The 27,395-nt window shown below is 36.5% G+C and overlaps 3 protein-coding genes and 1 long non-coding RNA gene across 6 annotated transcripts in view; 2 read left to right on the top strand and 2 right to left on the bottom strand.

Annotated features, from left to right (window-relative positions):
* The window catches only part of scyl3 (SCY1-like, kinase-like 3), a 113,424-nt gene extending 111,913 nt beyond the window's left edge, over positions 1-1,511 (top strand). For all 3 annotated transcript variants that reach the window (XM_024278288.2, XM_036211420.1, XM_036211419.1), the window contains one exon: positions 993-1,511. In XM_024278288.2, the coding sequence (XP_024134056.1) occupies positions 993-1,055 (63 nt within the window). In that variant the 3' untranslated portion in view covers positions 1,056-1,511. The remainder of the gene's footprint in view (positions 1-992) is intronic.
* A 13-nt stretch (positions 1,512-1,524) lies between these two features.
* Positions 1,525-17,937, bottom strand: lg4h1orf112 (linkage group 4 C1orf112 homolog). Its single transcript, XM_024278284.2, has 25 exons — positions 17,769-17,937; positions 17,479-17,604; positions 15,851-15,890; positions 15,677-15,765; positions 15,457-15,561; positions 15,238-15,378; positions 13,290-13,452; positions 13,127-13,211; positions 12,910-13,048; positions 12,512-12,601; positions 12,362-12,426; positions 12,137-12,285; positions 10,815-10,944; positions 8,819-9,005; positions 8,474-8,556; positions 6,611-6,662; positions 6,338-6,427; positions 5,974-6,159; positions 4,657-4,776; positions 4,495-4,590; positions 4,312-4,425; positions 4,131-4,235; positions 3,980-4,060; positions 3,762-3,911; positions 1,525-1,832 (listed from the first exon to the last, which is right to left on the bottom strand). Exons 2-25 carry the CDS (start codon positions 17,572-17,574, stop codon positions 1,620-1,622), a joined length of 2,769 nt encoding a protein of 922 aa, XP_024134052.1. The 5' UTR covers positions 17,575-17,604; positions 17,769-17,937; the 3' UTR covers positions 1,525-1,619.
* On the top strand, positions 17,509-22,712 carry LOC112150211. The gene is made up of 2 exons (XR_004947699.1): positions 17,509-17,643; positions 21,662-22,712. It is a non-coding gene; the product is annotated as an uncharacterized LOC112150211 (long non-coding RNA).
* Positions 22,713-23,164: 452 nt separating this feature from the next.
* si:dkey-51e6.1 (uncharacterized protein LOC558617 homolog) lies at positions 23,165-24,670 on the bottom strand. Its single transcript, XM_024278294.2, has 3 exons — positions 24,414-24,670; positions 23,399-23,523; positions 23,165-23,333 (listed from the first exon to the last, which is right to left on the bottom strand). The coding sequence occupies exons 1-3, from the start codon at positions 24,553-24,555 to the stop codon at positions 23,241-23,243; spliced, it is 360 nt and encodes a 119-aa protein (XP_024134062.1). The 5' UTR covers positions 24,556-24,670; the 3' UTR covers positions 23,165-23,240.
* Between the last annotated feature and the right edge of the window lie 2,725 nt (positions 24,671-27,395).

Raw genomic sequence — 27,395 nt, 5'->3', positions numbered from 1 at the left:
TCCTTTTTGCTTTGATATTTGCTCAAAGAATCCAACAACAACAGATGAACATTTCAGGATTTACTGAAATGATGACATAATCTCTCTCTCAGAAATCCTCTCTGCTTTGTGGATCCATTTACCTTTCTGTTGTTGCTCAATAATCCACGTTTAAACCAGTTCTTCCAATTCATCGTTCGCCTTTTCCTCCAGGAAATAGACTGCTCCCTCACTCTGTGACATCAGCACGTGAGGACCCGCCCGTTTTCGTGGGTATGGGAGGGGCTGGTACTGAGAGTGCAGTTTTTAGAGGATTACTCAGAAATGTGTGAATGAAAATACCGCTGTGGGGTTCTTTATAGTGAAGAATGAACAGTAGAAAACACTTAAGAGCTCGAAAAGTTGGTTTTTCATGGTGTGACTCCTTTAAAAGACCACAGGGGGGAACACTGATGATCAGAGTGAGACAATCCTGCAGGTTAGAACCAAATATGAGGCAAAAAAATATTGTTTTTCCAAAAACAAAGCACATCAGTGAACCGTAACACGACGTAGGTTGGTTTCTGGGTTGGTTTCTGGGTTGGTTTCTGTTTCCGGGTCACAAGCAGACATGTGTCTCATTGAATAATGAAGAGGATTTTTACTTGTTACTTTTTGTATTACTACAGTAATTCTTTGATGAATACAATCTTTTTAAATAAGAATATTTAGATTATTGTTACTGATTAATATAAATGATTTGTCTGTGGATGTTTTGAAATTTGATTACATCAATGATATTAATGATCCTTTATAACTTGAATTTGTTATTGTAGAGTATAAATGTTTGATATTAAGTCCTGAACCGGATATTGATAATAATGGTCGAGCCGGGATGGGATTATATAAGTTCGCTTCCTCCCGCTCCCTTTCCAGTGATCTAGATGTAATTCAATGTGTTTTTTTCCATGTATTATTCCCGATTTCTTGAAATAAACCATTCATTCATTCATTCCCGACTTTCTTTCTCCTAGAATGAAACTGACGGTTGGGGCGACGGCGACGACTTGAACTGGGAGGATGAAAACTCCTGGTGATGAAGCTTCACGAGGAAGAACTCTCCACTGCAGACTTCAGTCCATGCAGCACATCCGGACCGGTTCTTCCCAAAGAGCAGGAAGCCCCTCTGTTAATCAGATGCAGTAAGGAAACATGTCAGCGGGGGCGCTCTTTTCTAGAGGTTCATCTTGGTATTTATTGTGGGTCTTTCCTTTGATATCGAAGCGTCGGCGTTTGTCAGACGGTGCTAGACTTTTGACAGACGGCTCTCAGATTTGCCAATCGACATTTATCACCTTAAGATGATTGAAGATCTTTTTATTTTCTTAATGTGCCAACTCAGATACTTGGTTTGAAGCTCAGTACAAACTTGACAGGATCTGTTTCTGGAAAAGTGGAGTTTGCACTTTGAATGAATGTAACTAGAAATGTCATAATTTATTTGAGCTGGTTTGAACGCTGATTAAATAAAGATTTTATTGTACAAAAACTCATTTAAAACGTACATTCTAAGAAAGTGACACCTCATTTATTAACACAAAAACAGCTTTTAGCTGCAGAAATCTGTTCAGAATCGGGTTTTTTTACATTGGAGCTCAAAGCTACGTGCTTGTGGACGTGCAGGAAGTGATGTGTGTCATGAGGGTCTGCAGCTCCTGGAGTCTGGGCTCCAGCCACAGCGGAGGAGGCGGGTCCGAGCGGCGTTTACCCTGAAGGAGAACCTGGAGGGCCTTCAGAGCGTTCTCGGCCGTCTGCAGGTGGCGGCTGTACTCCTCCTCGCCACTGGACTCCTGACGAGCTCTTTTAGGACACGGCTGGAAGAAGGAAGACGAGGAAACTCAGACTTCACGCTATAAGATACTTCTGTCAGGGGTTTATGAAAATACTCAAATGTTTCCACTTTAGTGAGATTAGCTTAAACTCTTGCACAACAACCAGCTTTATGGAGAGAAAATAGACTCGCTCTGATCTGTGGGTGTGTAATTCTTGATTTGTAACTCATAACACATTTTGTGCATAAAATATTTAAAAAAATTACAAATGCTCAAATTAAAATGACAACAGCTTGAAACTAATTACACATGAACATCTTTAAAAGTATGCATGAATCACTTGTTAGCATGAATCTGGTGATTCGTCTCACTAATTCTTCCTGATTCTTCCGTAAGTGATGCGTTTAAATATTACTAGAATGCTGGGTCATCAGTTTTCCTATCAGCCATTTTGAACTTGGATTGAGAATTTCAAGCGCCACCTGGTGGTGACCTAATGTGTTTTTATTGCATAACCAGAAAAGTAAATCTTGCAGATAAATCCATTTCATCTTTGGCTCATAGGAAGTCATTTAAAAAAGGTCCACCCACTTTGTGATGTCATCATCTGCCAGCTTGTAGATTTTGTAAAACACAGTAGAGTATCAGCAGCTTTCTAGTGATTAATAAATGAAACACAATTCCTTTAACACTAGAGCTTCAGCTCCAATGTTGACATTCTTTCATAGAAAAAAAAGCTTCTTTTCTCTGCCTCAGAATCAGATGATTCACACTGATCACATAAATGGTCTGAGGGTTACGGTACGTCAAAGAGTGTTATTTAGGTGTCACTGGCAACATCTCCGGTGTTAAAGAAATTGCAATTCTAGTTTCTCTTTGCTATAGATCAGGAGAGTCAAACTCAATCACACAAGGGTCAAAATCCAAAACACATCTTAGATCACGGACCGAACACTCAGCCTGAACACTCTAAAAAATGTTTAAAACTTCAAAACCGTAACTTTTTAACATAATAATGAACTAGATTACCTGTGATAATACTAGTGTGAATGCTGTAAGATAAATTTGGCCGCTGAAGATGCTGAAATTGATAGCCAGCTAAAATATTAGCTAAACGCTAAATTAGTCTGGGGAAAAAAAACAAACAAAAAAAAATGTAGGTTAGCCATAACAGCTAGCATGTAGATGAAAGAATAGCTAAACTTCAAAACCGCCTAAAAAACGAAAAAAGTCTAAATTACCCAAAACAGCTAGTGTGTAAATATTAGCCTAAGTCCGACACAGGCTGAAAAAACTTAAAACAAAAAAAAACTTAAAGAGCCTAAATCAGCCAGAACAGCTGAAATTATAGCTAAACTCCAAAATAGCCTAAAAAAATCTTAATAAATGCTAAAATAGTCAATTTTTAAAACTTTAAAACAGTAACTTTTTAATCACAATTCTGAATAATAAAAAGGAATATTATTCCAGAATAAATCATCTTAAACCTTAAATAACTTTCAATATTTTACTCTCCATAAAAATATATTTTGTCAAAATTATACAAGTTAGAAATGAGCTCAAGATAACATCTGGTCATTGATAACGATAAAATAAAATGATCTGGAGGGATAGAATTACTCTACATAGAATTGACCTTCATTTTGACACATGCGCCACAGACATAATATACAACAGGAAGTCACTCTGCACACTCGCCGTTTTGTGTGACATCACGGGAAAAGAGTCTATTAAGACCTGATGAGTTTTAGGATTTAGATTTCTCTTTTTACCTGATTTAGTTTCTCAGATAAATAATCTCCACAAACATCATTTCCTCACATTGACAGTAAAATCCTTCTTTAGTAAATAGTTTCTGATCTAAGACAAATTTATAACCAAAGTCATTCAATAATGTCACTGACATTCAACCATTGCAGATTCTAAGCTGTCCAATGAGACGAGGCGACACACTTAGATGAACCGACTAACCTCAGACGCGGCGGCGGCCTCGCTGTCAGCTGCAGGTCGACTGCAGACCGCCTCTGCGCTCTCCAGCTTTTGGAGGAAGTTCTGAAGAAGCAAACTCTCGTCTCTGAGCCTCTGCAGACGCAGCTCGCCGTCCTCCTGAGTACGGAGAGCCTGCAGCAGACGCAAACACGTCATTTCATGAGCGTTGGTCAGAGCGAGCGTCGGCTGCTGAAGCTCACCTTACTGAGGTAATGGACCACTCTGGTCTTTGTTTCCTCCACACACAGACTCTGGGAGATGACCTCCTCGTGGTTTGTGTTCTTGAAAATGAAAGAACGTCGTGTTATGGTGAGTTTATTTTTTCAAAAGCATCCATCGTGTCCTCCACACCTCTGCAAAAAAAGAGAAGGCCTCCAGGGCGCGCTGCTGCACCAACCAGGACTGGGCGTCCAGGAGGAGTCCAAACAGACCGCTGAGCTTCGGAAGAATCTGACTCTATAAAACCAAAAGTTCTGTCCAGAAAACCCGTCATGATAGTCATAAAACATCTGTAGAACTACGACTGTTTTACTTGACTGTCCGGAGGAACAAAGATCTTCCCCACGGAGGACAGGAAGTCCAGAGCGGCCAGCAGCAGGTGATCCGGACACGCCGCAGAAACCACGCCGTCCAGACACGACAGAGCCTGAAATGACGCCAACAGTCCAGTACCAGCCGCCGCTCATCAGGTCAGAATCCCTGAGAAAACGTTCACCTGACTAAGGACGTGAGGTCCGGTGTTCTTCACCAGAACGGCCGTCGCCGACAGCAGCAGCTGCAGCGTGTCCTGCAGCGCAGAGCAGCTCTGGACCTGGAGAGCAGAAGCTCCTGAGACAACGGTCCAGAACTCATCACCTCATTCCTGTCTGCTCCTCACCTGAGCCGGGCTCATTCGGAACCAGACGTCTGTGAGCATTTCCACCGCGGGCTGAGCCAGCTGGTCTGTGACGGATGTCTGCCCTCTCACCACGGACAGGACGGACAAGAGCGCCACATTCTGGCAGCAGAAGAAACGTCAGTAAGACGGCAGGACAGGAACCTCCAAATGGTTCTGTTGACCCGAGGTCTGCAACCAGAACCATCCGGGTCCATTTCTCATGGACTGGAACCCAGCAGGAGCCACTTTAGAAAAATAAAACTCTAAAACTTTGTATTTATGTTAATATTAGGATAAATATGAATGAAAATATAGAAACAAATAAACCCAAAAGGCTTTTTTTCTTAAATTTGAAATAGTTCACGACTTCCTTTCAAAATAAGACTCCCTGTGTGCCACATAGGATCATACCTATCATCTGAAGTGGTAGGTAGTGTGATGTCAGCAGTTGTTGGTGCAGAATTCATAAACTTAACTTCAACTAAATCACCTTGGCAAACAAGAAAATCCGCCTTAAAATCTGGTCCACCTTAAGTATGAATTCTGGTTGTGCTTACCGACATCAAACCATTTTTCTGTGGTATACGGTGCTCAAAAATGTGTCAAAAGGTTCAGGTCCTGTGACTGGTAAACTACAAAGTCTCACCACTTAATGGATTGTTGGGGCATTATGGGTAATGTAGTCAGGATTCTTCCAGGCGAACACGTACAAATAACGTTGGGTGGGAGGGGAGCTGGTAAATCCGGCTTGCGTTGCCGGGGAGGACGTCAGCAATGTTGAAGTCTCTTTCCTTACAGAGAGACTTGAATCTTGAAGTTGATTTATTTTGACAGAAACTTCACTTCCCAAACCAAACTCTACAAAGCTGCCAAAAGTGGACACTTTAATCACTCTATGTGTGTTTAAGAATCACAAACTAATAATAAACTGGTTGACACTGTATTAAACAAAAAAAATAGTAAAAAAAAAAATGCTGTTGCAGTACCATTGACGGCCACTAGGTTCTGGTTCCTCCTTTTTTCCTGAATTCTTCAGGTTTTTTTTTAAATGACTTTTTGTTGCTCTTAAAGGGAACCAAACCCTATACTTTTTTATTTAAACAGAAAAAAAACATAAAAATAAAGTTTAACTTATTTTACTTTTTTTTTTAAAGTCTGATAGTCCAAAAAATGTTTGTTTTTTTTTTTTTTTTTATGAAAATAAATATGTTTACTTTCTAAGTTTACCTTTTCACAGTGATGATCAAAAATGTTGATTTTTTTGTTTCAATTAAAACTATTGTGTGTTTGGAATTATATAAAACCATCTCAGCTCACCACTTGATCCACGTGTACCAGCTTGTATCCGCCGTTTTTCCAGGCGGTCAAAGCGCTTTGGGCCAGACGAATCATGTGGGTCTCCACGCGGAGGCGAGTGTCCTGCGACAGAGCTCTGAAGAGGACGTTCTGCCACACGGCCCGGTTCTCCAGCTCAGACGGGGGGAAACGTTCCACGAGCTGCTCCTGGACAAACAAATACCTCAAATTAAAAAAAAGTCTATTCTGAATAAAGTTAGCAACACTTTTGTAAAAATATGTCTGTCAAACACATAATTCTGCTGTTTTTATCATTAACATTTAAAGAGCCGCTGGAACATCATGGAAAAAAATCCTATTTTTGTTCAGGATTTGAGCTTTTCACCTGATGTTTGGGCGTCATAAGAAAAACCAAACGTTTTAACAGGATTCCCAGGTGGGACATCCGGTAACAGTCAGAGGGGCACGATTTTACCTGCAGAAATAAAGAGGAAAAAGCATCTTTAGTACAGTGAAAAGTGACAAACGCGTAGATAAAATGATCTGGTACAGGAACTCATCTTTACATAAATGTCCATTTATGTTGAATTATGATGCAAAAGTTTAATTCAAACCAAACAAGACCTTAAAATGTTGTAAACATCCAGCGTTTACCCACCAGCTGAGCTACTAGGAGGACATGATGGAAGCAGAGCTCTGCAGAGCCGTATCTGTCGCAGCAGAGAGATTATTAGTGCATCAAAGCTTCAGAATAAAAGCACAAACTAAAACTCATTTACTAAGTCAAAAGTTCTCATAAAAACATTGTTGGTTTTACCAAAAAAAAAAAACAATAACAAAATCTTCAAATCTTCGTATTTTCTAACATCATAAACCTTAAAACAGTTTTATTTTATTTTGACCAGAGGTAATCTTTGGTATTTGCAAACACAACTCAGATATTTGAGTTTTTTATTTTTAATTAAACTAATTTTGAGTGATTTATTTCTGATATTAAGAGAAAACTGTCAGTTTATAACCAGAAACTTAAAGTAGGAAAAATATATTTTAAGCAAAATGATGAATTCAATAAAGACTTTGAAGAAACATGCATGAACTAAAAGTAGGCGTGTCCTGATCCGATCACATGATCTGAAACCAGGTCTGATCACAGTTTCAGATGATCAGGGATCAGTTGTTTATCTTATTTTAAGCTCATTATTACAGATACATATTCTGTACATCATGAACCTTTTATTGCTGTAAAGAACAACAGAACAACATTAGTTAGACGGAGACGCACAAAAACATTGAAGTGAAATATTCAGATTCAGACTTCTGGGCTCAACGACTCTTAATAAATGCTTTAAACTGACAAAGTTTCTAACTTGGTTTGTCTCAACACAAACAATGACCTAAAATGCATTTTAATAGAAAATAGATCATTTTTTATCCTGGGAATTAAAAGGAGAGATGACTACTAAGGGACCGTCAACAAAGTGCAACTCCAGTAAAAAGGGATAAAAAAAGAGCTAGTCACGAAAACTCATCATCACATTTATGCTACTTCAATGATTTTGGAACAAAGTTGTATTTAATTTTTACTGGAGATATGAATCACATCTGATCAAAAATGTTCAATAATTCACAAGAAACTGAAGCTACAGTCACTAAACTTTTCCACATGACTAATTCTTAACTATTTTTACTAGCTATATTTACATTGTTCAAGTTACTTTGCAGCAGAAGTAATCTGTTGAAGTGTTAGTCCTCTGGAACGGGCAGACGCCTGAGGCGACCTGCTGAGGGTCTGTGAGATCACAGTGATAAACTTATTTCAATACTCTGACATTTTGCTGAATGAAAGAGAGAATATTGGCATTATCTGTAGTTTTTGAACAAATGTGATCTTTTATTTTCATAAAGAACCCAGAAGATGGACAGCTGCAGCTCCATATATCACAAAGAAGATTGTACATTTGTGTTTTCATTCAAAAACCTGTAAATTAGTTTGTTGAAAACATTTGTTCTTGTTGTTTTGATCAAATCACAGTTAAAATGTTCATTCTATGTTGTAAAAACTGTTGAACGTTTTGGGGTTTCTACAGCAAAATTAATCATTTTTTCTGAGATGTATTTTCTGTTTTTGAATGATTTTTAAATCTAGTGTCTGAATTCAACATGAAAAGTGACAAAACTGACAAGTGAGGTTGTACTGATTAAAGTTATATCAGCTAAGCAACCAAGTAGGACTGCATATTGAAAATAAAGGAGTTAAAAGTAGGCAGAAATTGAGTTTTAGGCTCTAGGTTCCCAAGTGTTAAATGGATTAAAACTGATTGTGATCGAGAAACCTGATTGGGAAATGCCCCCAAAAAAAACATTTTCTTGTCACAAATTTTAAAGCAGTATCAGATGTCTCATGTTCTCTGAGCTGCACGGTAAGCGTGTCACTCTGCACACTTTCTAGACCGAGGATCTGGTTTTCTCACAAACCAGGACACATACAGCGAGAAAGCCAAGAAAACATCCGGACTCATACCGGGCTGTGAAGCACCACACGTCTGTGGCCAGCAGGGCGGTCTGAGTGTCGGCCTGCAGGACAGCATCAATCAGGCAGCGCTCCTGAAACAACAAGAAAATCAGAAAGAAAACCAGACGAGGAAAGAAAAACAGAAACGACAACCAGAGATAAGCAAAGAGTTTAGACAGAAAGTGAAAACCAAAAGTAAACTAACAGAAAGCTCCAGATAGAAATCATGTAATCAGTAAACTTTACATGAAAGTGGACATAAATGAACTCTGATTATTCACCGTCTGAAAGTTCAGATTTGTGAGGGATTTTAGAAAAAGCTGCATCTTGTTTTAGGCCGTGTGAGGACCTCACCAGCATGGGGAAATGCTCTGGAAGGAGAGCGGCGACGCTGGCGCACAGCTGCACGCAGATGTGGCGGTGCAGAGACACCTGGACCTGGGCCTGACCCTTCAGCATCACCCCTGGCAACAGAACCGGTACTTTACGCTCCACATGGCATCGACGGAAGCGGTCAAAGACGGCTTTGTAGAGAGGAAGCCTAGAGGGGAGAAACAAAAGAGAGGAAAATGGTTTTGATATCAAGCCGCGATAAACAGCAGGAAGGTCGACCTTTCTTTGAAGATTAACTGTTGGCACTCTGATCTTTCAAGGGGTGTAATTACGGGATGTTAAACCACTTCAAAGGTGTTTCTACTTCAGACCTTATACAATTATAACACTTTGGCAATAAAACCAACTTTTATCAGCTTATTTTTCAGATAAGTGGTGTCAAAAACATTTTTTTATAGTTAAATTAAAAAAAAAAATCCTGATTCCAGACACAGTCCTCTATATTTATAATAGAATTTTGTAATTGTATTTTATAAGGCTAGTAATCGTTGAAGATGCTGAAGCTTTTTGGAGAAAATCATGACGCAATTGACTTTAATTGCTGAAGGGATTTGCTGAAAATGCAAAATGTTGTAAAATGTTCAATTCGCTAAAAGATTGGAAATTTCGTTAAAGACCGATGACAGAGCGCTGAAGTTGACCAACATTTCTGAAAAATTTGTAGTAAAATTACTTAAAAATATCTAATACATGCCAATTTTGCAAAAATATTTAGTGTTGCTTAGATATGAGCTAAACTCTAAATTAGCCCAGAAAACCTCAGTAGATGCCAATTTAGCAAAAGAAAAGCTAGCATATTGGTTAAATACTAGCTAACTCCAAAATAGCCTAAAATTCCTTAGTAAACTAAATTATTAAAAAACAGGAGTGCATTGTGGGAGTTAGGTTTTGTTCTGTTGGTGTTGAACCGTGAGTGAGGTGGTTGTTTTCATGCAAGACTTTTGCAAATATTGAGCTGCCTTCAAAAAGAGGTTTTAAATCTCGATGGGATCCACTCTGGTTAAATATAGCTTTATAAAGAAAAAAAAAATCTTCCAATCAGGAGTCGACCACCCTACTGCGGCACCACGGCCGCCTAGATACTAGCATCTCGCTGCGCGTAACAACTCCAAAATAGCCAACTACAGTATTAGCTAAGCTCCAAATTAGCATGTAAAAGCCCAGTAGATAACAGATTAGCCAAAAAAGCTAGCTTGTTGCTTAAATACTAGCTAAACTCCAAAATAGCCTAAAATTCCTCAGTAAACAAAATTAGACAAAAATGTTAGCCTGTTGCTAAAATATTAGCTAAACTCCAAATTACTTTAAAAGATGAAAACAGCCCATGAATATATTTAAAGGCTTGTTAATAATCTGCTTAAAATTTTGACATTTGAAGACTTTCTCATTCATTTCCTATGAGGCATATTTTACTCAATTTTTCAAAAACTATAAATTTTATAAACACCAAAAACACAAGCAGTAACGTCCTGAATGAGCTGAACGTTTGGATACCAAGATTGTTGAAATTGCTGAAAGTTTGATTGAGTTTTTATGTGCCAAAAAAACACAGAGAAAGTAGCATGAGAATCATTTTAGTGTGAATGATTACTAAGCAATCACACGATAAAGTAGCAAAACAAGAGAAGGACACTAAAATATTATGTTCTTGTAGAGTTTGACGGTGCATGAAGCTCATAAAAGGCAGTCAGTGCTGAAGAGTTATGATCTATGAATACCTGAATGAGGGATTGGTGGTTATTACCATGTAAACACTATGACTTTATTCTTTATTGTGCATGAAATTGTATTTTTTTAATTATAGTACATAGGTATGGCCTCAACAGCTCAGAAAAAACTACTATATGATAGAACTTTACTAACAAAAATGTGTATCAAATTTAAGGGCACATGTGCAGTCTTTGGACCACAAGTGAAAAGCTGCTAACATGAACGTATCTGTAACAGTGACCATCACCTGGGGGTCTCCTCTGGGAATCGGCTGCCAGCGAACCAGAGCTGCAGCACTTCCTCGGGCTGAGAGCTCAGCTGACCCATGACGCTCACCAGCAGGAGACAATGTGGAAGTTCATGCTGCGGGTTCAACTCTGCAGGAAGACGGTTACATAATAAAGTGAACATGTTCATGTCAGCAACTCAAAGACCAAATCAGAAGAAAATAATCAAGTTATCAAGAGAGATCTGTCTTCTTTAAATCTGGAGCACCGATGCTGACGTTGAAGTCTCTCTATGACGATGTTTTTTATTTAGAAAAAAGTGTTTTAATGAAGATTGTGATGTTTTAAACCAAAATCCCACAACCTAAATGTCTTAAAAAGCCATTTTCCATGTTGATCTGAAGCCTCTGTTTCCAAAATCTCCTCTGAGGGGGCATGGCTTTTGGAAGCCCCACCCCCAACCCCCAGTGATTTCTGAGTTCTTCTTCTTATTAAATGATTTCTTAAATTTGTTCTCTTTCAGAAGAAAAATGCCACACAGACATGTTAAAACCTAAAAAACAAGATTTTCATCAGAGGGGGACTTTAAGTTTTTAGTGATTATTGTTAGCAAAACAAAAGACAAAAATCATCACAAGTTTTTTTTTTACCAATTAAAAATATAAAAGAGTCTTTTACACTCTTGGGTGATTAAAATGTTTTTGTCACATAATAAATTCAATTTTTAAAACTTTTACCCAGATAATTAGCAGGTAATTATTATTTGTTAAAACGTTTAAAGACCCACTCTGATAAAAATGATGTTTTTAACATGTTCTTGTGGAATTTCTCTGATAATGGAGGTCATATTTAAAGAAAAATTATCTTAAAATAGCATTTCTAACTATTTATTTATTCAAATTGTTGTGAATCAGGAGCAGATGTAAAAACGCTGTTGGAAAAATTGTTTATTTATGATATTGAAAATATGGTGGGCAGGGCCACAAGCTCCCAGCTCCGCCCCATTCTGATGCAGACAAATAGATCCACGAACGTCTTTGTTTTCCTGAGCTGGAATCTGGATATTACGCCTGATATTGCTCGCCATTTTTGTTGCACCGCTAATTTTAAGTTCTGCGTGAGAGGCTGTGAGCTAGCAGGAGAGGGTGTAAACAGAGAACTCTCAGTAACAAGACCCGCAACAATTCTGATGAACTCCTGCCGCTCTGCAGAAACTATGTCCTAGAAAACGACACAAGTTTCTCGGATTTTGGCTAAAAACGTCACAATCCGAAGTAGAAGACCGCTGCTTTAAAAACAGATCAGAAGATGATCGGAGGCAGACTTTAACATGTCGACTCACGCAGGTCCACCTGGAGAACAAGTTCAGCAAACTCCCTCAAAGGCAACAACTGCAGCAGGAAAGCGTCCATCGGAACCAGAGCGGCGGCACTCAGCTCCCCAGAGAGAGCGGCCGGCAGAGCGGGAGCGCTCAGGCTGGGAGGGAATTTACTGAAAGACCCGGAGCGCACCGTCACAACCACACAAAGTCCACTCAGTGTTAAACTCTGAAGTAAATCCCACTCACCTGAGAATCTGGAGGTAGACTTGGTGAAATCTGCTGCAGTACTTGGTCAGAAAATACTTGAATTCCTGTTTAAAGGACAAAAATGAACCAATTTTACGTTGGCTGTTTAGTTTCTGATATATATTATGCGGAGTAGTAAAGTTTTAGTACCTTTATATAATGAACTAGAGTGTTCGCAAAAAACCTGCACATCTTTGCAGTTTTCTGAAAGAGTTTGTACTCGGTGCTTTGGGTCGAGTCCTGTGAAGGTCAAAGAGCATCAACACAAAAGAGCGCACAAACCTTTGACTCTGCGTGATGGAAAGTCGTACTTTAAGGAAGGATAAAAGCTTATCAAGCAGGAAATATTATTCACTGGAATCCATTTAAGAAGACAGGTAACACAATCTGTCACATATATGGAGACCACTATCCAGAATAAATACAATACATCAGACAGAAGGCTAAAGTTAAGCACCACTGGGTTTTCCAGTCCACTCAAGGACAAGATATTTTTGGAAAAACGGTAGAATCAGAAAACAAGTACTAAAAAATGAGTTCCTCCTCACCTGTAAAGCGGCGAGCTGCATCTGCTCGGCCAGCTCCACACAGCTGTGGAAGGAGCTCAGCAGGTTGTCACACAGGCTGCTGCTGAGGTCACCGTGACGTAGATGTTCTTCCACCAAAGCTCGGTACTTCAGGCTCTGTCTGGATGTGAAAAAAATTACAACTAAAAACAAAATCCCAACCAACAAGAAAGGAAAGAGGAGCAGCGTGAACACCTACTTGATGAGGAACTTCCATGTGTTTGCATGCAGAGCGATGTCCAGGTTGGAAATGACCGAGCAGATATCCAGGAGACTGTGGATTACTGAGGCCCGAGTTAAATAAACAGACTCAGTGTACAAAAACATTCACAACAAAGAATGCAGAAGACAAACATCTGCACCTGTCACGATGTCAGAGACCTCCTCGTCAGAAGCTCGGCTGTCCACGGAGACCTTTTCCAGGACCTCCAACAGACTCTTGTGAAGGGCGTAAGCTTCTTTGAAGAGTCCCTGCAGCAGGTCAGCTACCAAAGACAGGCGGCCGCAGTAAACCACCTCACTGTCCTGTGGACGGAGGGAAGACACTTCACCTCTTAAACATAGATGCTCATCACAGTCTCTTTAAAAACACACAGAGACTAAATAAATTCAGTTTCATGGTTGTTGTTTGTATCTAGACCAGAAGTCTGTACCCTTTAACCCCAAAGGAGCCGTTTGGTCCAGTTTCTTTTGGCCCAAAACCAGGTGAAGTTCCCACAATGTTCCCCAAAAACTCCCTCTATTTCTGGTTTTGTGTGGATTAAACCATAAGTCTAACATGTAGCTTTTAGACATTAAAATAATTCAATTATAACAGTGATATGTTTTTCTACAAATAAAAAACTCTAATTTATATTACTTTTGGCATGAGGGCTCCTTTCAAAATAAAATACACCATATCAAATAAAACCATCCTGCAACAGTTACAGAGTTACAAAAGTCAAACACGGCATTTTCAAACAATACGACGCACCGTTACCTTTTCCTTCTTGTACTATCAAATATAAACATTTTTCTTCAAAGCCAAAGAGCCACAATGGAGGGGTAAAGAAGCCACATGTGGCTCCAGAGCCTCAGGACGCAGACCCCTGATCTAGTAAGTATATATTTTACATCATTTAAAGATCACTCTGATGAAAATCCTCTTTTTGTGTGTTTTTAACATCTTCTCGTAGCATTTTCTCATAATATAGGACCTTTATCTACAAAAATGTAGGATTAAAACTTTATCTCTGAGTATTTCTTAATTCAAATTCTGTTGGATTAGAAAAGTGGATGCTAGAAAAGGCTCAAACTAATGATGCAGCTACTGAAATGGGCGTGGCCAAAGCTTCCTCTGGCCCGCTCATACTTAGGTGAGTAACACTCGTCTCATGGTGAATTGTGACTCTGGCTCAAAACTTTAAGTCTGGTTTGATCCAATGTTGCTCGTCTTTATTTTAGAGCGGCTAATGTTAGCTTAATGCTATAAGCTCTCAGCGACGGGGAGAGGGGGCGGGTTACTCTGTGTCATCAAATGTCTTAAAAAACGACAAAGGGTTTTTGATTTTAGCAAGAAACTTGATAAATCACAGGTAGGAATTTAAAAATAGAATAAAATATGGTTGGAGACGAACTTTAAATGCATGTAATAATGTTACATTATATTATGTTTTGTATGATTTTGTTTTCCTGTCAACTGCTGAGCAAAAATCAGCCTAACAACAACAACCAAATGAATTTGAAAGTGTAAATCTAATTCATTTGTACAATTTTCCAGTACTAATAACATAGAAGTCTCTAATAAGACATTTGAACATCTTCTTCTGAGAGCACAACTTTATCATTACTAGTAAAAAACATAATTCAACAAACAAAAGATTTTCAACTAAACTGTTTAGGTCTAGAAAATGTGTTTTTTTTTTTTATATTTGTATTCTCTGGATTTTAAGCTAAAAGAAACATAAGATTTGTAGAAATTAAAGATGAATTTGAATTCATACTTGGCTGAAGTAACAATAAACATGTATGTAGGGGATAAATTCATGTTTTTAAGTTTTAGGGGACTTCAGTTGTGATTCACTGATCCAAAAACAAACTCATCTCTCTTAACAAACGCAACAAAGTTTACCTGGTGGTCAATTGGTAAATGTGAATTCATGCAATTAGTTAAGAAATTTTGATGAAGAAGCGCTGTAGAATCATCTTTTAAAGTTTAAAAGTTGAGTCATCTGGTTTATTCTTTTATAAATGATCTCTTCATTTCTTCCTCCTTGTCTGTATTATTTTACTTTATTTTGAAACATCCTCCTGTAACCTGAAGGAACCCACCTTGCAGTGCTGAAAGGTTTCCTTCAGGACCGTCAGGATACATGTCGGCAGCGAGCGAATACGATGCAGATCCGGGGCTTCTTCCAAAGAGCAAACGTGATGAACACAAGCGGACAGCGCATCGATTATCTGCACCAACGCCTGGGAAGTCACACAGCGCTTTGAGAAATCGCTCAAGTATGCTTCCTCTAGCAAACAAACAAACGTCTGCAGTCATACCTGTAGAATTGTCCTCAGAAAGTCACGCAGTTCAGTATTTTGACTGGACAGTCCGGCAGCTTGATCCATGATGTCTTTCATCAAGCGGTGAAACATCAACACTGCCTACACACATTAAGAGTTTGAGTGACTTCAAGTTATCTCTGTAACCAGAGTGTTTGCATGAAAACAGTCCCATCCATCAGTGGGTGGAGAATGTTCCACGAATTAGTGAAGTTACCTTTGGTAGAATCTTAGAGAAACAGTCCTCTTCAACCTCTGACAGTCCAACATGAGGGAGGACCACGTGTGTGATTATCCTCAGGATTCCTGTGACATTAGAACATTTCAAAGAAATGATTATTAATGAAACACATCTTTAGGTGAAATAGCTTTTATATAAAGGCATTCTTACGTATGTGTTCCTCCCAGCTGTCAGACTCACAATGCAAAGAGTAAAAATAGGTCAAGGATCAGAATGTCACAATCTTTCTGTCACTAAATGTTCCTTTAGGTTCTTTTAGTCTCTATATCCAAACTCTTCTGTGGTTTTGAAAGAAAACTGCTGATAATTTAAATAAATAACGTTGTTTTTGTTCATTTGTTTAAGTTCATATATTTTTAGCATTTATGTTTAGATTTTTAACATGTGAAATAACTGAGAAAAATTACAGTTAAAGGTTTAATCAACTGTCAGAGGGGTTTATTATAAAAATCAGGATTCCTGCAAGTTTCTTCAAGTTAAATTTCAAACTTTTTAAGGTCATGACCAAATTTTCAGTCTATTTCCAATTTTCTTAATTGTTTTCCATTTTAGTCTCATAAAATGAGACTCCCTTCACACATTCTCGTTTGTGGTCTGTGCTGTGATGCTTTAACACACTTTTTTTCTCTTTTTTAACAAGCAGTTGGCATTCAGAATATGAGTGCATAATCATCAAATCAATCAAGCATCAATCAAACTCTACTAGACTTTAGTTAGTATTGGAGACATTCTCCAATAATAATAAGAGAAAAAATGTAAAAAACAGTTGAAACTGTGGCTTTTGGAGTCTCAAATGTGCAATCACAAATGACCAAGAATAAGAAAATGTTATTACAAAGCAAGCTCTAAAAATGATTTATCTGTTCAAGTTTTATTCTTTATTTTGTACATTGTATTTTACCTGTGCTTTATAATTGTATGTGTATTTTCTATCGCTTAAACTCTGTTTTATTTCTTTTGACATCAGCCAGCCAAGACACTCCAGATGGAAATTATCCTGAGGCTACAATCTGGCATTATAAATTTGTTTTTATTTTCATTAATATGCACTGTCCCTTTCTCAACAAAGCAAGAGAAAAATAGTTAATAATTACTAAATTCAATTAATCAAATGTGACATAAGTGTGTCTTTATATTCTCTAATCAATGCATTTCATCATTTCTGTAATGAGTTGAAAAATCTTGTTTTTCTCCTGTTTTGTCCAGAATCTATGCTTGAAACAAACAAAATCAATGATTGCTGCTGCTGTCGTTTATTTCCAATATTTACTGAAAACTACAAGAAATATAGAAGTTTCTAACAGCACAGTTTTTATCCAACTTTTATCAAACTTCAAGACTTTTTGAAGGTATTATTTCCAAATTCATAAATACATTTTAATACTTTTTATGTGGGAACCACAAAGAAAAAGTTTAAAGCTCACATTCTTATCTTCTGCTGCAGAACAGTGTTGGTTCAGGGATGAGCAAACTGTCTGACTCGTGGGTCACAAAGGGTTCTAAAGTTTGACAACACCAATGTTGTCTTGTTTATACTCAAAAACGATAACAGTGCACTATGATAGAAAACACCACTTTTTTTGTACTTTTAACTTAATTAACTCTGTTACAGCAGAAGAATGTTGGTGTATTTTATTTTGAAAGGACCCTATGACAAAAGCAATATTATAAGTAAATGTAGTTTATATATAACTAATGGCTTTGTCAGCGTTAAAGATTAAAGATCCCTGTTCTGGAATCAGATGACTCATAAGTTCCCAAACATTTATCCAGGATATGGTTAGCTTCGGCAGGACGGACGGCAGCTCGCGGCGGCAGGTCTCCGGGCTCCACTGCTCCACCTCATCCAGGAGAGACGCGTCGCTCTGGGACATGGTGACGGCTAACAGCGGCGGAGCTCAGCGCTGTCACGGAGAAAAAGACGTTTAAAACGACAGAAAAAAGTCAGCTTTGATTTATCAGCATGTTGGCGTTAAGAACTTCTCGTTAGAGAAATGTTAGCATAAAATCTGCTTTACCGACGTTTTCATAAATAGTTGATTAAAATCACTAATAAATGGAATATTACCTTTAATGTCGACGTAATGTTACATCCTATATGTCCCAGCTCGTAAAGGAAACTATTTGAAAGAGTTAACGTCGGAAACAAACCAATATGTCATTAAAAAGTGAAAGGAAACAACTAACGGCAAGAATACACACAGCCCGCCATAGTTTGAGCTGAATATGACGTCATAAACACGCGACGCCCAACTCCTGAATTTTACAAAAAGTAGCATAAATCTAAGATAAATATTATGACGTGTTCATGACATTATATGTTGATTAAGCTTTATATATCAGATGCCAAATGTAAGAAAATGCTCCTTTATTGTCATTTTTTTTATATACAAGTGGCCCTCATCTCAACTAAACTAAATGTCCCAAAACATAACAAATAAGTAAGACAAGAAACAGATGCTAACACAAGCTCAGTTATTATATGAAGACATTTATTGGTTAATTAAATAAATAAATCCAAAAATTATTACTTATGTGAAAAGTGATTTATTCCTAATTTCTATTCAATTACAAAAGAAATAAAATAAAAAGACAATGAGTAGGGTAAAAAAACAACAACATTTGGGCTGTAAGATCAGCAAGTGTATCCACAATCTTATGTTTTTGCTGTTTAACAAATATTTCTCTGACTTAATATCTCAAATTCCTAATTTCTTTATGTAACAAAACTTTATCTATAGCTTGCTGTTGTTTAAGTAAAATAATTTTAAGATTTTCCTTTTTATTCCACTTTAAGTCCAACTCCTAGACATTTTTATTCAGACAGGTTTTTTAGTTAACTTTTATCTGTTTAACTGCCTTTTACTTGTTCTTACTTTTATTCTATTTTTACTGATATTGTTTTATGTATTTTATCCTATTTTATTCATTCGCATTGCGTTTTAATCATGTCTTGTAAAGCACTTGGTGGTTTTTACCTGTGAAAAGTGCTATAGTATAAATTCTTCTTCTATCATCTTTTGATCTGTTGTAAAAGATCTCCGGTGTTTGATGCTGTTTCAAATGAAATTCTGCTCCTATCCTGATTCAACACAATTTGATTAAATAAAAACTCAGAAATGCAGTTTTGAGCCTAAATTATTTTATAAATGCCCTCCGTCATAAGAAAAATGCAACAATAATGTGTTAAAAACACTATTTTCATTGGAGTGAATCTTCTAAGAAAACATTTTTTTTTTATGAGCATTTACATATTTTACAGTTTCAATCCCATTTAGTTTCTATCAGCCATTTTCATTTAAATTCACAGATGAAATATGGAACAGATTTTATTGCAAACCTTTGTTAACACCACTGGTTTTATTTTTTTGTATGTTTATTTTCCACACAACTAAAATTAATCCTTGTGTAAATTAACATTTGCTTGGATGCAGCTGTTTTCCAGTTCTACTTTCTGCATCTAAATAGACCGTTCATGCAAACTTGATTTTCCTGAATCAGGTTAAAGTCTGGATTTCTGCTGGATCACTGTAAAATGTATATATTTCTGTATTTCATGGTTTTCCTTTTTTTTTTAAAAAAAAAAACTGATTTTGTTAAATTGCAATGTCTTGGAAATTTAGCTAAATTTAGCCAAAACTAGGCGGTAGCTTTAACTGTCCTTCTAGTGTATAGAGATCAGTTACTTAATAGTGTTAAATCTTTCTCATAAAATCCCATAGGGAAAAGCGAGCATTGCTTTCCTCTAACCATGAGGTGTGAGCTGCTGCGGCTGCAGAAAGTGATAAACCTCCTGGTCTTATTACAGTCTTCTATGTTGAAATTTCTACAAGTTGCCAGCATTGTGGGCCTGGAATGCTCTGTTTGTAAGGAAATGTCTCAGACTGAGGCGAAATGCCAGATTCCACAATAAACCAAGTTAGAGTGGGACTGAAACAACTGCAAAAAGGAGAGGAAGTGAAACCATCTGATAATCTACCTTTGGCTTAAAATCACTTTAATAAGAGTTAAAACAGAAAAACAATCAAAAATGAAGTAAAATGTCAGTAATTCATCAATTTTAAATTGTCTGTTTTGAGCAATTACAAAATTAGGAGAAAATGTTGAATCATGTATTAAATTGCACTCATAAATCCAAAACTTTGATGCGGATCAACTTGGAATTTAATTTTGGCGGAAAAGCCAATCCTTTTTGGAATTTTCTGTTGGACTTTTCCGTTTTAGCATATTTTAATTATGTACACTTAAATCTTCAAAACCAAATTTATTTCTGTGCACATAATAATATAATTTAGAAAAAACAAAACAGTGTGGTAAATCTCACAGGTTTCAATATCAATTCAAAAACTTATAGGTGCAAATAGAAACAACTAAATTCAAGTAAATGAGTGAAATATTAACACGTTTTCAGCAAGAATGTGTTTCCTATACAAATTCTTTATGATAAATTATTTTATTAGCTTTTTTTATTATATAATCCAGATTTTTAATTTATCAAAACATTTAAATAATGTTCCTGTTACAGATTACCTGTTATTTCCAATACAAATATATTTTTAGGAGTTCTAGCTGTAACTTTAAACCTGGTAAAAATAACCTCCTACTAAAGTTATATCTTTACTATTATTACTGTAATATAATACATCTTTTTAGCCAAAATAACTAATTTAATAGAAAAATCAATCCTGGATAAAGCATATTTAAGTACAACATTATTAGAGGACTCAAACTTTACTAAAACAATAAAACATTTTTATTTTCAACTATTCTTCTAAAGCCATTCAGGTTGATTTATCACTGATTACAACCCAGTAGGAACCATAAAGTCTTCCTTCACACTTTAAAAGAATAAGACTGATTTATATTTATGCTATTGTTACTAAACATAAATGAGCTATTGTTCATTTTGCATGAATAAAACACAAACATTAAAAGAAAATAGCCTTTTTTTAACTTTTGACATAAGATCCTTTCAAAATAAGAGACATCCCAATGCAACAAAAGTACTAGTAGTATTTGTAATGTCATCAATAATTAAATAAAAATAGGTAATTTCACTGTTTTTGGTGCATCTCTGCCAGACATGTAAATCTAACAAAGCAAAATGAAATCTGAGTTAAAATTCCCCAATTTTTTCAAAAACAGAAAATTAATTTAATAACCCGGTGGGCCTTAATACTGGTTGAGCTTATTGACGTCCATTGATTATTTTGTAGTACAGGACAGAACGCACAAAAATGTGTCAAAATATTGTACCTAAATTATATATATATTTATATAAAGCCATGTGTCACCTGTCAAATTAGTTGGATGGATGGTGTAGGGTCAAAGGTCACCTGTCAAAAGTAGTTTGATGGAAACTATATTCCTTATCTCTCTCTACTGTCCTTCAACTTTTTGTACATAAGTTAAAGTTGAAGTTCGTTTTCTTTTTCCCCTTTCTCACTTCTTACTTTATTGTTACTTTTTAACATTTAGAGAATGTTTTATTTTTCTTTACTAAAAGAGTCACAATGGAGGGCAAAATGAGCCACAGGCTGCAGCCCCCTGACCTACATTTACATGTTCTTTGCAGAAAAACGTTAAAATAAAAGTTCTAAAGTGATCCCAAATTGGTCATCATAAGAAAGAACATGTAGAAATTATACATTTCCTTCATCCCAACATATTACAACAGAACAGAGGATCCCACGTTGATAACTAATGCTGTGAGAATGCACACTTGACTGGGATGTATATGTCTTCACTCTAAAAATGCAGCTCATTAAACCTTTACTGTAACAGTTGGATTTTCCAGGAACCGAATCTTTCGTGCGGCCGCTCAGCGCAGGAATTTTACCTCCCACTCTGACCTGCCTGCTTGCAGATAATAGAAAGGTTATCGCTCAAGAGGATGTGAGTTCTGGTGGAAACTGGAAGGAGGATGGCTTTTGTTTTATTTGTTTTTTTTTTCTTTTTAAGGTCATGGAGCGGCTGGCACAATGCAGCGGGTGTCAGTATCTGCTGCTGATCAGGGTCAAGGAGGAAAGAGTTCATGGAGGTGTGATATCAGGAGGTCAGGCGTTCTGCCTGCTGTCTAGTTTTCAATGTTTTACCTCTAAATCCTTCAGGGATTTGGTGAAAGTGCTGGAAGCTGTGCAGAAAAACAAGATGTCAGCCTTTGCTGAGGAAAAGGCTTCAGGAAAAGGATGTTGACTCTCGTACGCTTACATAAACATTCACTTTTATGCTTAGTGGTTCTGTAAATGCATGTCAACAGCCAATGAAAAATCCAGGTTTTTCTTTTTTTTAATGTAAAAATAAAATTTTTCCATCCAATTAGTGTAGATGAGTTGCTAGGTAAATAAATGTAGTTTTTTCCAATCATCTTTGAGGCAAATCCCCCTTAATAAAATCTGGTTTTGGTTTTCATACGTTCTGAAAAGACTTTTTAAACTGTCCGCCAAACTGGAACAAATTAAATGGATAATTCTGCTTTAATTTCCCCTGTAAGTCTGGAGTCTCCCCATAGATGGCGTACCGCAAATATATTGACTGCAACCTGTGGCTCTTTTATCCCTTTATTGAGGCTCTGTAGTTCTGAAGAAAAATGCTAATTATTCAAATATGTCAAAACACAGAGCTAAATGATGTCAGAAATTCTGTAGAAATGTTCCTTAAATTTGTGTTTTTATTGTCCACAATTCTTATATTTTGGTAAATTTATCTAAAGTGTTTAAAGCTTGCAGTTTAAAACAATTAAAAGTTATCTAGAAATATTTGTTTTGTGCCTCACATCTTATTAAAATACCACTATTAAAAAAATAGAACTTTTTACTACTGAACCGAAAGGGCTTTTTACTAAAGAGTTTTTATTGGTACACACAATATTTGTTTTTGAAGATCCAGTTTGAAATTTAAGCCTTTGAGGCAGAAGGTTGATCAGAAGCAGCTTTTAGCATTTTATAGTTTATCTGTGAAAATATAAAACTGTTTAAATCCTTTTGGTCCACATATTTTATAAAAAAAAAAACATTAAAATAAAACGAAACATCCTCTATGCATTATAATTAAAACACAGATTGTTCACACGACATTTTCTGTAACTCACCACTGATTTCTATAAAGATTGAAAGATTTTGTTTAATATTTTTGGGGGGAGGTTATTTCCCTGAGGGGAAAAAAAAAAAAATCACACAAGTGAAAGTTTACAGGAAAGTCACTTTAATCTACTAACAACTTGTTTTAAACACAACTTTCCCCGAGAAGAGGAGGATATGAGGCTGATATTGCTCACTCTTTCCTGTAGGGACTTTACGCTTGGCAAACACATCTAACAATTTACATGAACCGTGCCAACACAAAGCTAAAAGAATAACAGCTGCCTAAATATAAACTCCATGAATTAACACAAAGTCCAGATTTCACGAAAATATGACCCAAACACAAAAGTTAAATAAATAAAAACTACTGGTGAGACATAAATCGTTTGTCAAAATTCAATTTTATTCATGGTGAGTATGATTTAAATGTGAGAGTTTAGGGAAAAAGGAAAGAAAGTTCATTTTTTGTCATCAGAGCAGGTGATGTCATAGTGGCTGAAGACAGACTTCAGCTTTTCCACAGAGACGGCGTGGTTGGCTTTGCCAAAGGCCTGAAAAAAGGAAACAAAATGAGCAAAACTTTTTAAAAATGGTTCATAAAATAACGGCAGCTTACAGTTGATTCTCCAAACACTCTGATTTTCTTTTCCTTGCTGTTGTGCTCTATTTTCCCTCCGCCGAGGCATTTACACTCCATCCCCAGAGACTCCAGAGCCGGGCTCACCTTCTCAAAAATATGATCTGGAATTATAGACATGATTCCAATAGAGTGAGCTCATTTCAAGGAGAGAGGGGGAATCTTTCAAACAGATTTCTGTCTAAAGCCCGTGTGTCAAAGTCAAGATCTGGAAAAATATTCCTGCCTTTTGTTATTCATTATTATGCTATAAAGTCACAGTTTTAAAGTTTTAAAAAATGTCATTCTGCAGCTTTTTGGACTATTTTGGTATTTACTAAGATTTTTTTAGGCTATTTTGATGTTTAGCTAATCAGCTTCATGCTAGCTGTTTTAGGCTTTTCATTAAGTTTCAGCCTGTGTCGGAGTTAAGCTAATATTTACGCACTAGCTGTTTTGGCAAATTTAGACTTTTTCTGTTTTTTAGGTTGTTTTGAAGTGTAGCTATTTTTTTCATCTATATGCTAGCTGTTTTGGCTAACCTAAGTATTTTTTTAAAGTCTAATTTGGCATTGAGCTAATACTTTAGCTGGCTATGCTTCAGCGTTTTCAGCTATCAGCTTTAGTGATTTCGGCTATCAGCTTCAGCATTTTTAGCTATCAATTTCAGCATCTTCAGTGGCCAAATTCAGCTTACAGCATTCACACTAACATTATCACAGGTAATGCTATATATATAGTTCATAATATGTCAAAAAGTTATGGCTTTAAAGTTTTAAAATGTAGTTTTAGAGTGTTCAGTGAATGTTTATTTTGTTCGGCCCGCGATCTAAGGTGTGTTTTGGATTTTGCCCCCCTGGTCTAAAGCTTGAAGTGAGTTTGACCCATAGACTGTATATAATTATATTAAATATCTTATTTTTACAGGTTTGACCCACATTCACAGGAACGGTTTCTATGATGCATTCAAAGGTGATTGGTTGCATTCGCTGACTGCGTGCAGCTCCTCACTTACTGTGGTATTCTGCACTTTTCGTGCCTCGGACCACATCTTTATGCTCTTCGCCATCTTTCACTTTGACTCTGAGCAGGATGTATTTAAAGGTTCCGTCGGGATCGATCTCCACATCGGGGACTTTGGCCAGACACTCCGCCATTATACCGACAGCTGAACCCCACGGCCGCAGCGGCAGAATCGGTTTTATTTGGGGCTCGGATTCTATTTCCTGCCTTAAAGCGACACGCGCGTCTGATCGTTGATACTGACACCACGCAGGATCTCGTTTTTTTCAATCCAACTTTATTGAACAAAGTGAAAGAATACAACAAGAGAAAAAAAGCTATAAAAAACAAACATCAACCAAAGGAATACCTGCAAAAATAAACAAACGTCAATGGTTTTGAAAGTCTTTCGATTACATTAATTTTATTTAGATTTTTTTTTACGTTACATTATATTATATATATAAATTTCTCAGGAAAGTGTACAAATTACGCTTAAAAAGCAAAGATGCTAGCACCAGATTGTAGCTTCATGGCTAATTTCCATCAAACACTATAAACACCTTAAACATATTTACCAATTTAATAATAAAAAAAAAATAATAAGAAATGCATCATAAAACATGTTATAAAGTACATAAAATTTTGTTCAGGTTTTACCCGCCTTTGCGTGACAGTAGCCAGGATAGAATCCACCAACCCCAGAAAATGGATGAATGGATTTACATCTTTAATAAAATCTACACAGGAGAACCCATCAGAAATATATGTCAATGCATTTTACTAAAATTACAGTGAATTTCATATTTATAGGCCTAAAATTAAATGAAAAAAAGTTTGTCTGAAAAACAATTTGACTTTTGTCAAGATTAAATTTGGGTTCATCTGAAATGTTACATATTTCAGAATTCAAAATGCTCACTGTAAACTTCTAAATGTGAATCACTTTAACATGAAAATAACAGAAGTATTTTATTCAGAACTAAATAAATAAATAAATAAATAAAAAAACACTGATGATCACAGAAAAAAATCTTTTCCTTTTGCTATATATATAAATTGGCTATATAAGGGTCCCGCCACAGTCAAACCTCAGATCTATAACGGGCTATGATGGAAATCAGTCAATCACAATCAGGGAATTATACAAACAGTTTTCAGTTTTATTACAGGATCCTGCTGACAGGTAGAAACTTTAAAGCAGCCAGACTTTGGCATTTGTTATTTAAATGTACAGAAACCAGGATTAGTATCGATGTACCAGCAGGCGCCAGTAGAACACACCTCCACTGACATCTCCATGACGTTTTCTGACAAGAGATGAAAACTGTAAAACAGGCCTAACCTTGCTATCAGTTGAAGGTTTTTTTTTTTTTTTTTAATTGCTCGTTCGATTTTTGGCTCAACAACTCTCTATCTGCAGACAACAGGATGGGTGTTTTGGATCTGCTGAATCTTGACCAGCTATTCATCCTGCAGGAATTTGGATAGAAACCAGAGGAAACAGAAATTAGTCTAGTAGTCGCAAGAGGGATGTTTCTGCGTTTGTGTGCAACACATTAAACAAAGGGGTTGAAATCCTTCTTTATTTTGAATAATAGCGGTCTGGTGTGGGATTATTACACATTTCTCTTTAGTTTCCCTGCAGCGTTCTCCTTTGGGATTGTAAGTCAATTAAGGAGTTGATATTGTTGCCCAGAGGAAGAGGTGGGGGTTCGGAGGTGTCAAGAGCCGGTGGCCGGCCCTCCGAGCCAGAGGGGAAGGATGTGAAGTGTCACAGAGACAAAGCGGCAGCCGCCAGGCGCCTTCTGTCCTGGACCAAACAGCACTTTCCTGTCCCGGGACGCTCATTAAAACTTTATCACCAACTTTCTCTGTCAGTGTGATGATGCGCCAGAACACTTCAGCTCTTTGTGAAAGACGTGTCCCAATCTATGCATTGTTCAGCACTGATGGTCAGCAGTGAGTAATGATGCAGGGAAATAAATCTGAAATCAGGTTTTGCTGATGTCATTCTCGTCGCTTTCTTCAGATAAAAATATCCACAGCTTCGCCGTGACTCATTTAATGTGAGAGATTCTTTTATCATCATTCCTAAAGCTTCCAAAACAAGTTTCCGTATTTTTTTTGGACAACCTTTTCGGGTATTTCTGCCTCGCCGACTTCCTCAGGAAAACTGAACATCTCATACTAAGTGATTTGTGTTTGCAGGATTTGGTTTTCAGGAGGAAGTTTGAAGCTGTTTGAAGCCCCAAAACAGAACACAATAATCAGAACAGTGATGGTTTCAGTCTTAGAAAGTGTTTCAGAAATACAAAAACATTTATTGTGAAGATAATTAAATAAATGAATAATTTTATGTAACATGTTAGGTGTTCATCTATTTGTTTTAAAACAATTCCATGGAAATCTTTGTTTCTTTCAAATTTAAGAAGCAAATCTTTTAAGTGTTTTCTTTTGACATGTGACAAAAGTTTAAGGTTTTTAGTTCATTCATTTACAGCTTTTGGTCTTTTTTTTAATATCATGATGAACAGGTTTGTGTACATCTATAAATGTGTTTTTTCTTATATTTATTTTTTTTCCCGGTTATGGAAAATGTACGCTGTCTATTGTACAATCAAATATTGTCACAGTCCTAAATCTTGACTTTCTTTATGTCTTGTTGCTTTTTTAGACATCTTGTTACTTTTTTTACATGTCTTGTTTTTGTAGTATTTTGCATAAGAGTTTCTGCTAAAGTTACTTTTTGTGTACCTGTAAAATCACAATAAAGCTGTTCTTTTCTATTCTATTCTATTCTATTCTATTCTATTCTATTCTATTCTGTTCTGTTCTATTTTGATTCTATTATTTTCTTTTCTATTTTGTTCTATCCGTTTCTATTCTATTCTATTTTGTTCTGTTCTATTCTATTCTGTTTTATTTTTGTCTTTTCTTTTCTATTTTGTTCAATTCTGTCCTTTTCTATTCAATTCTATTCTATTCTGTCCTT

Source organism: Oryzias melastigma, linkage group LG4 (assembly GCF_002922805.2).
Source record: "Oryzias melastigma strain HK-1 linkage group LG4, ASM292280v2, whole genome shotgun sequence".
In the NCBI taxonomy this organism is placed as follows: domain Eukaryota; kingdom Metazoa; phylum Chordata; class Actinopteri; order Beloniformes; family Adrianichthyidae; genus Oryzias; species Oryzias melastigma.
The sequence above is the reverse complement of the archived record's forward strand: the minus strand, read 5'-3'. Positions and strand labels throughout refer to the sequence as shown.

Coding starts and splice junctions, on each gene's coding strand:
- lg4h1orf112 (XM_024278284.2), bottom strand. CDS start 17,574: ATGTCCCAGAGCGACGCGTCTCTCCTGGATGAGGTGGAGCAGTGGAGC. Junction 9,006..10,814: donor TTCCCAGAGGAGACCCCCAG/GTGATGGTCACT, acceptor TCTCCCCTCTAG/GCTTCCTCTCTACAAAGCCG. Junction 6,663..8,473: donor GTGTGGTGCTTCACAGCCCG/GTATGAGTCCGG, acceptor CTGCTGCGACAG/ATACGGCTCTGCAGAGCTCT.
- si:dkey-51e6.1 (XM_024278294.2), bottom strand. CDS start 24,555: ATGGCGGAGTGTCTGGCCAAAGTCCCCGATGTGGAGATCGATCCCGAC. Junction 23,524..24,413: donor GAAAAGTGCAGAATACCACA/GTAAGTGAGGAG, acceptor CTATAATTCCAG/ATCATATTTTTGAGAAGGTG. Junction 23,334..23,398: donor GAGTGTTTGGAGAATCAACT/GTAAGCTGCCGT, acceptor TCCTTTTTTCAG/GCCTTTGGCAAAGCCAACCA.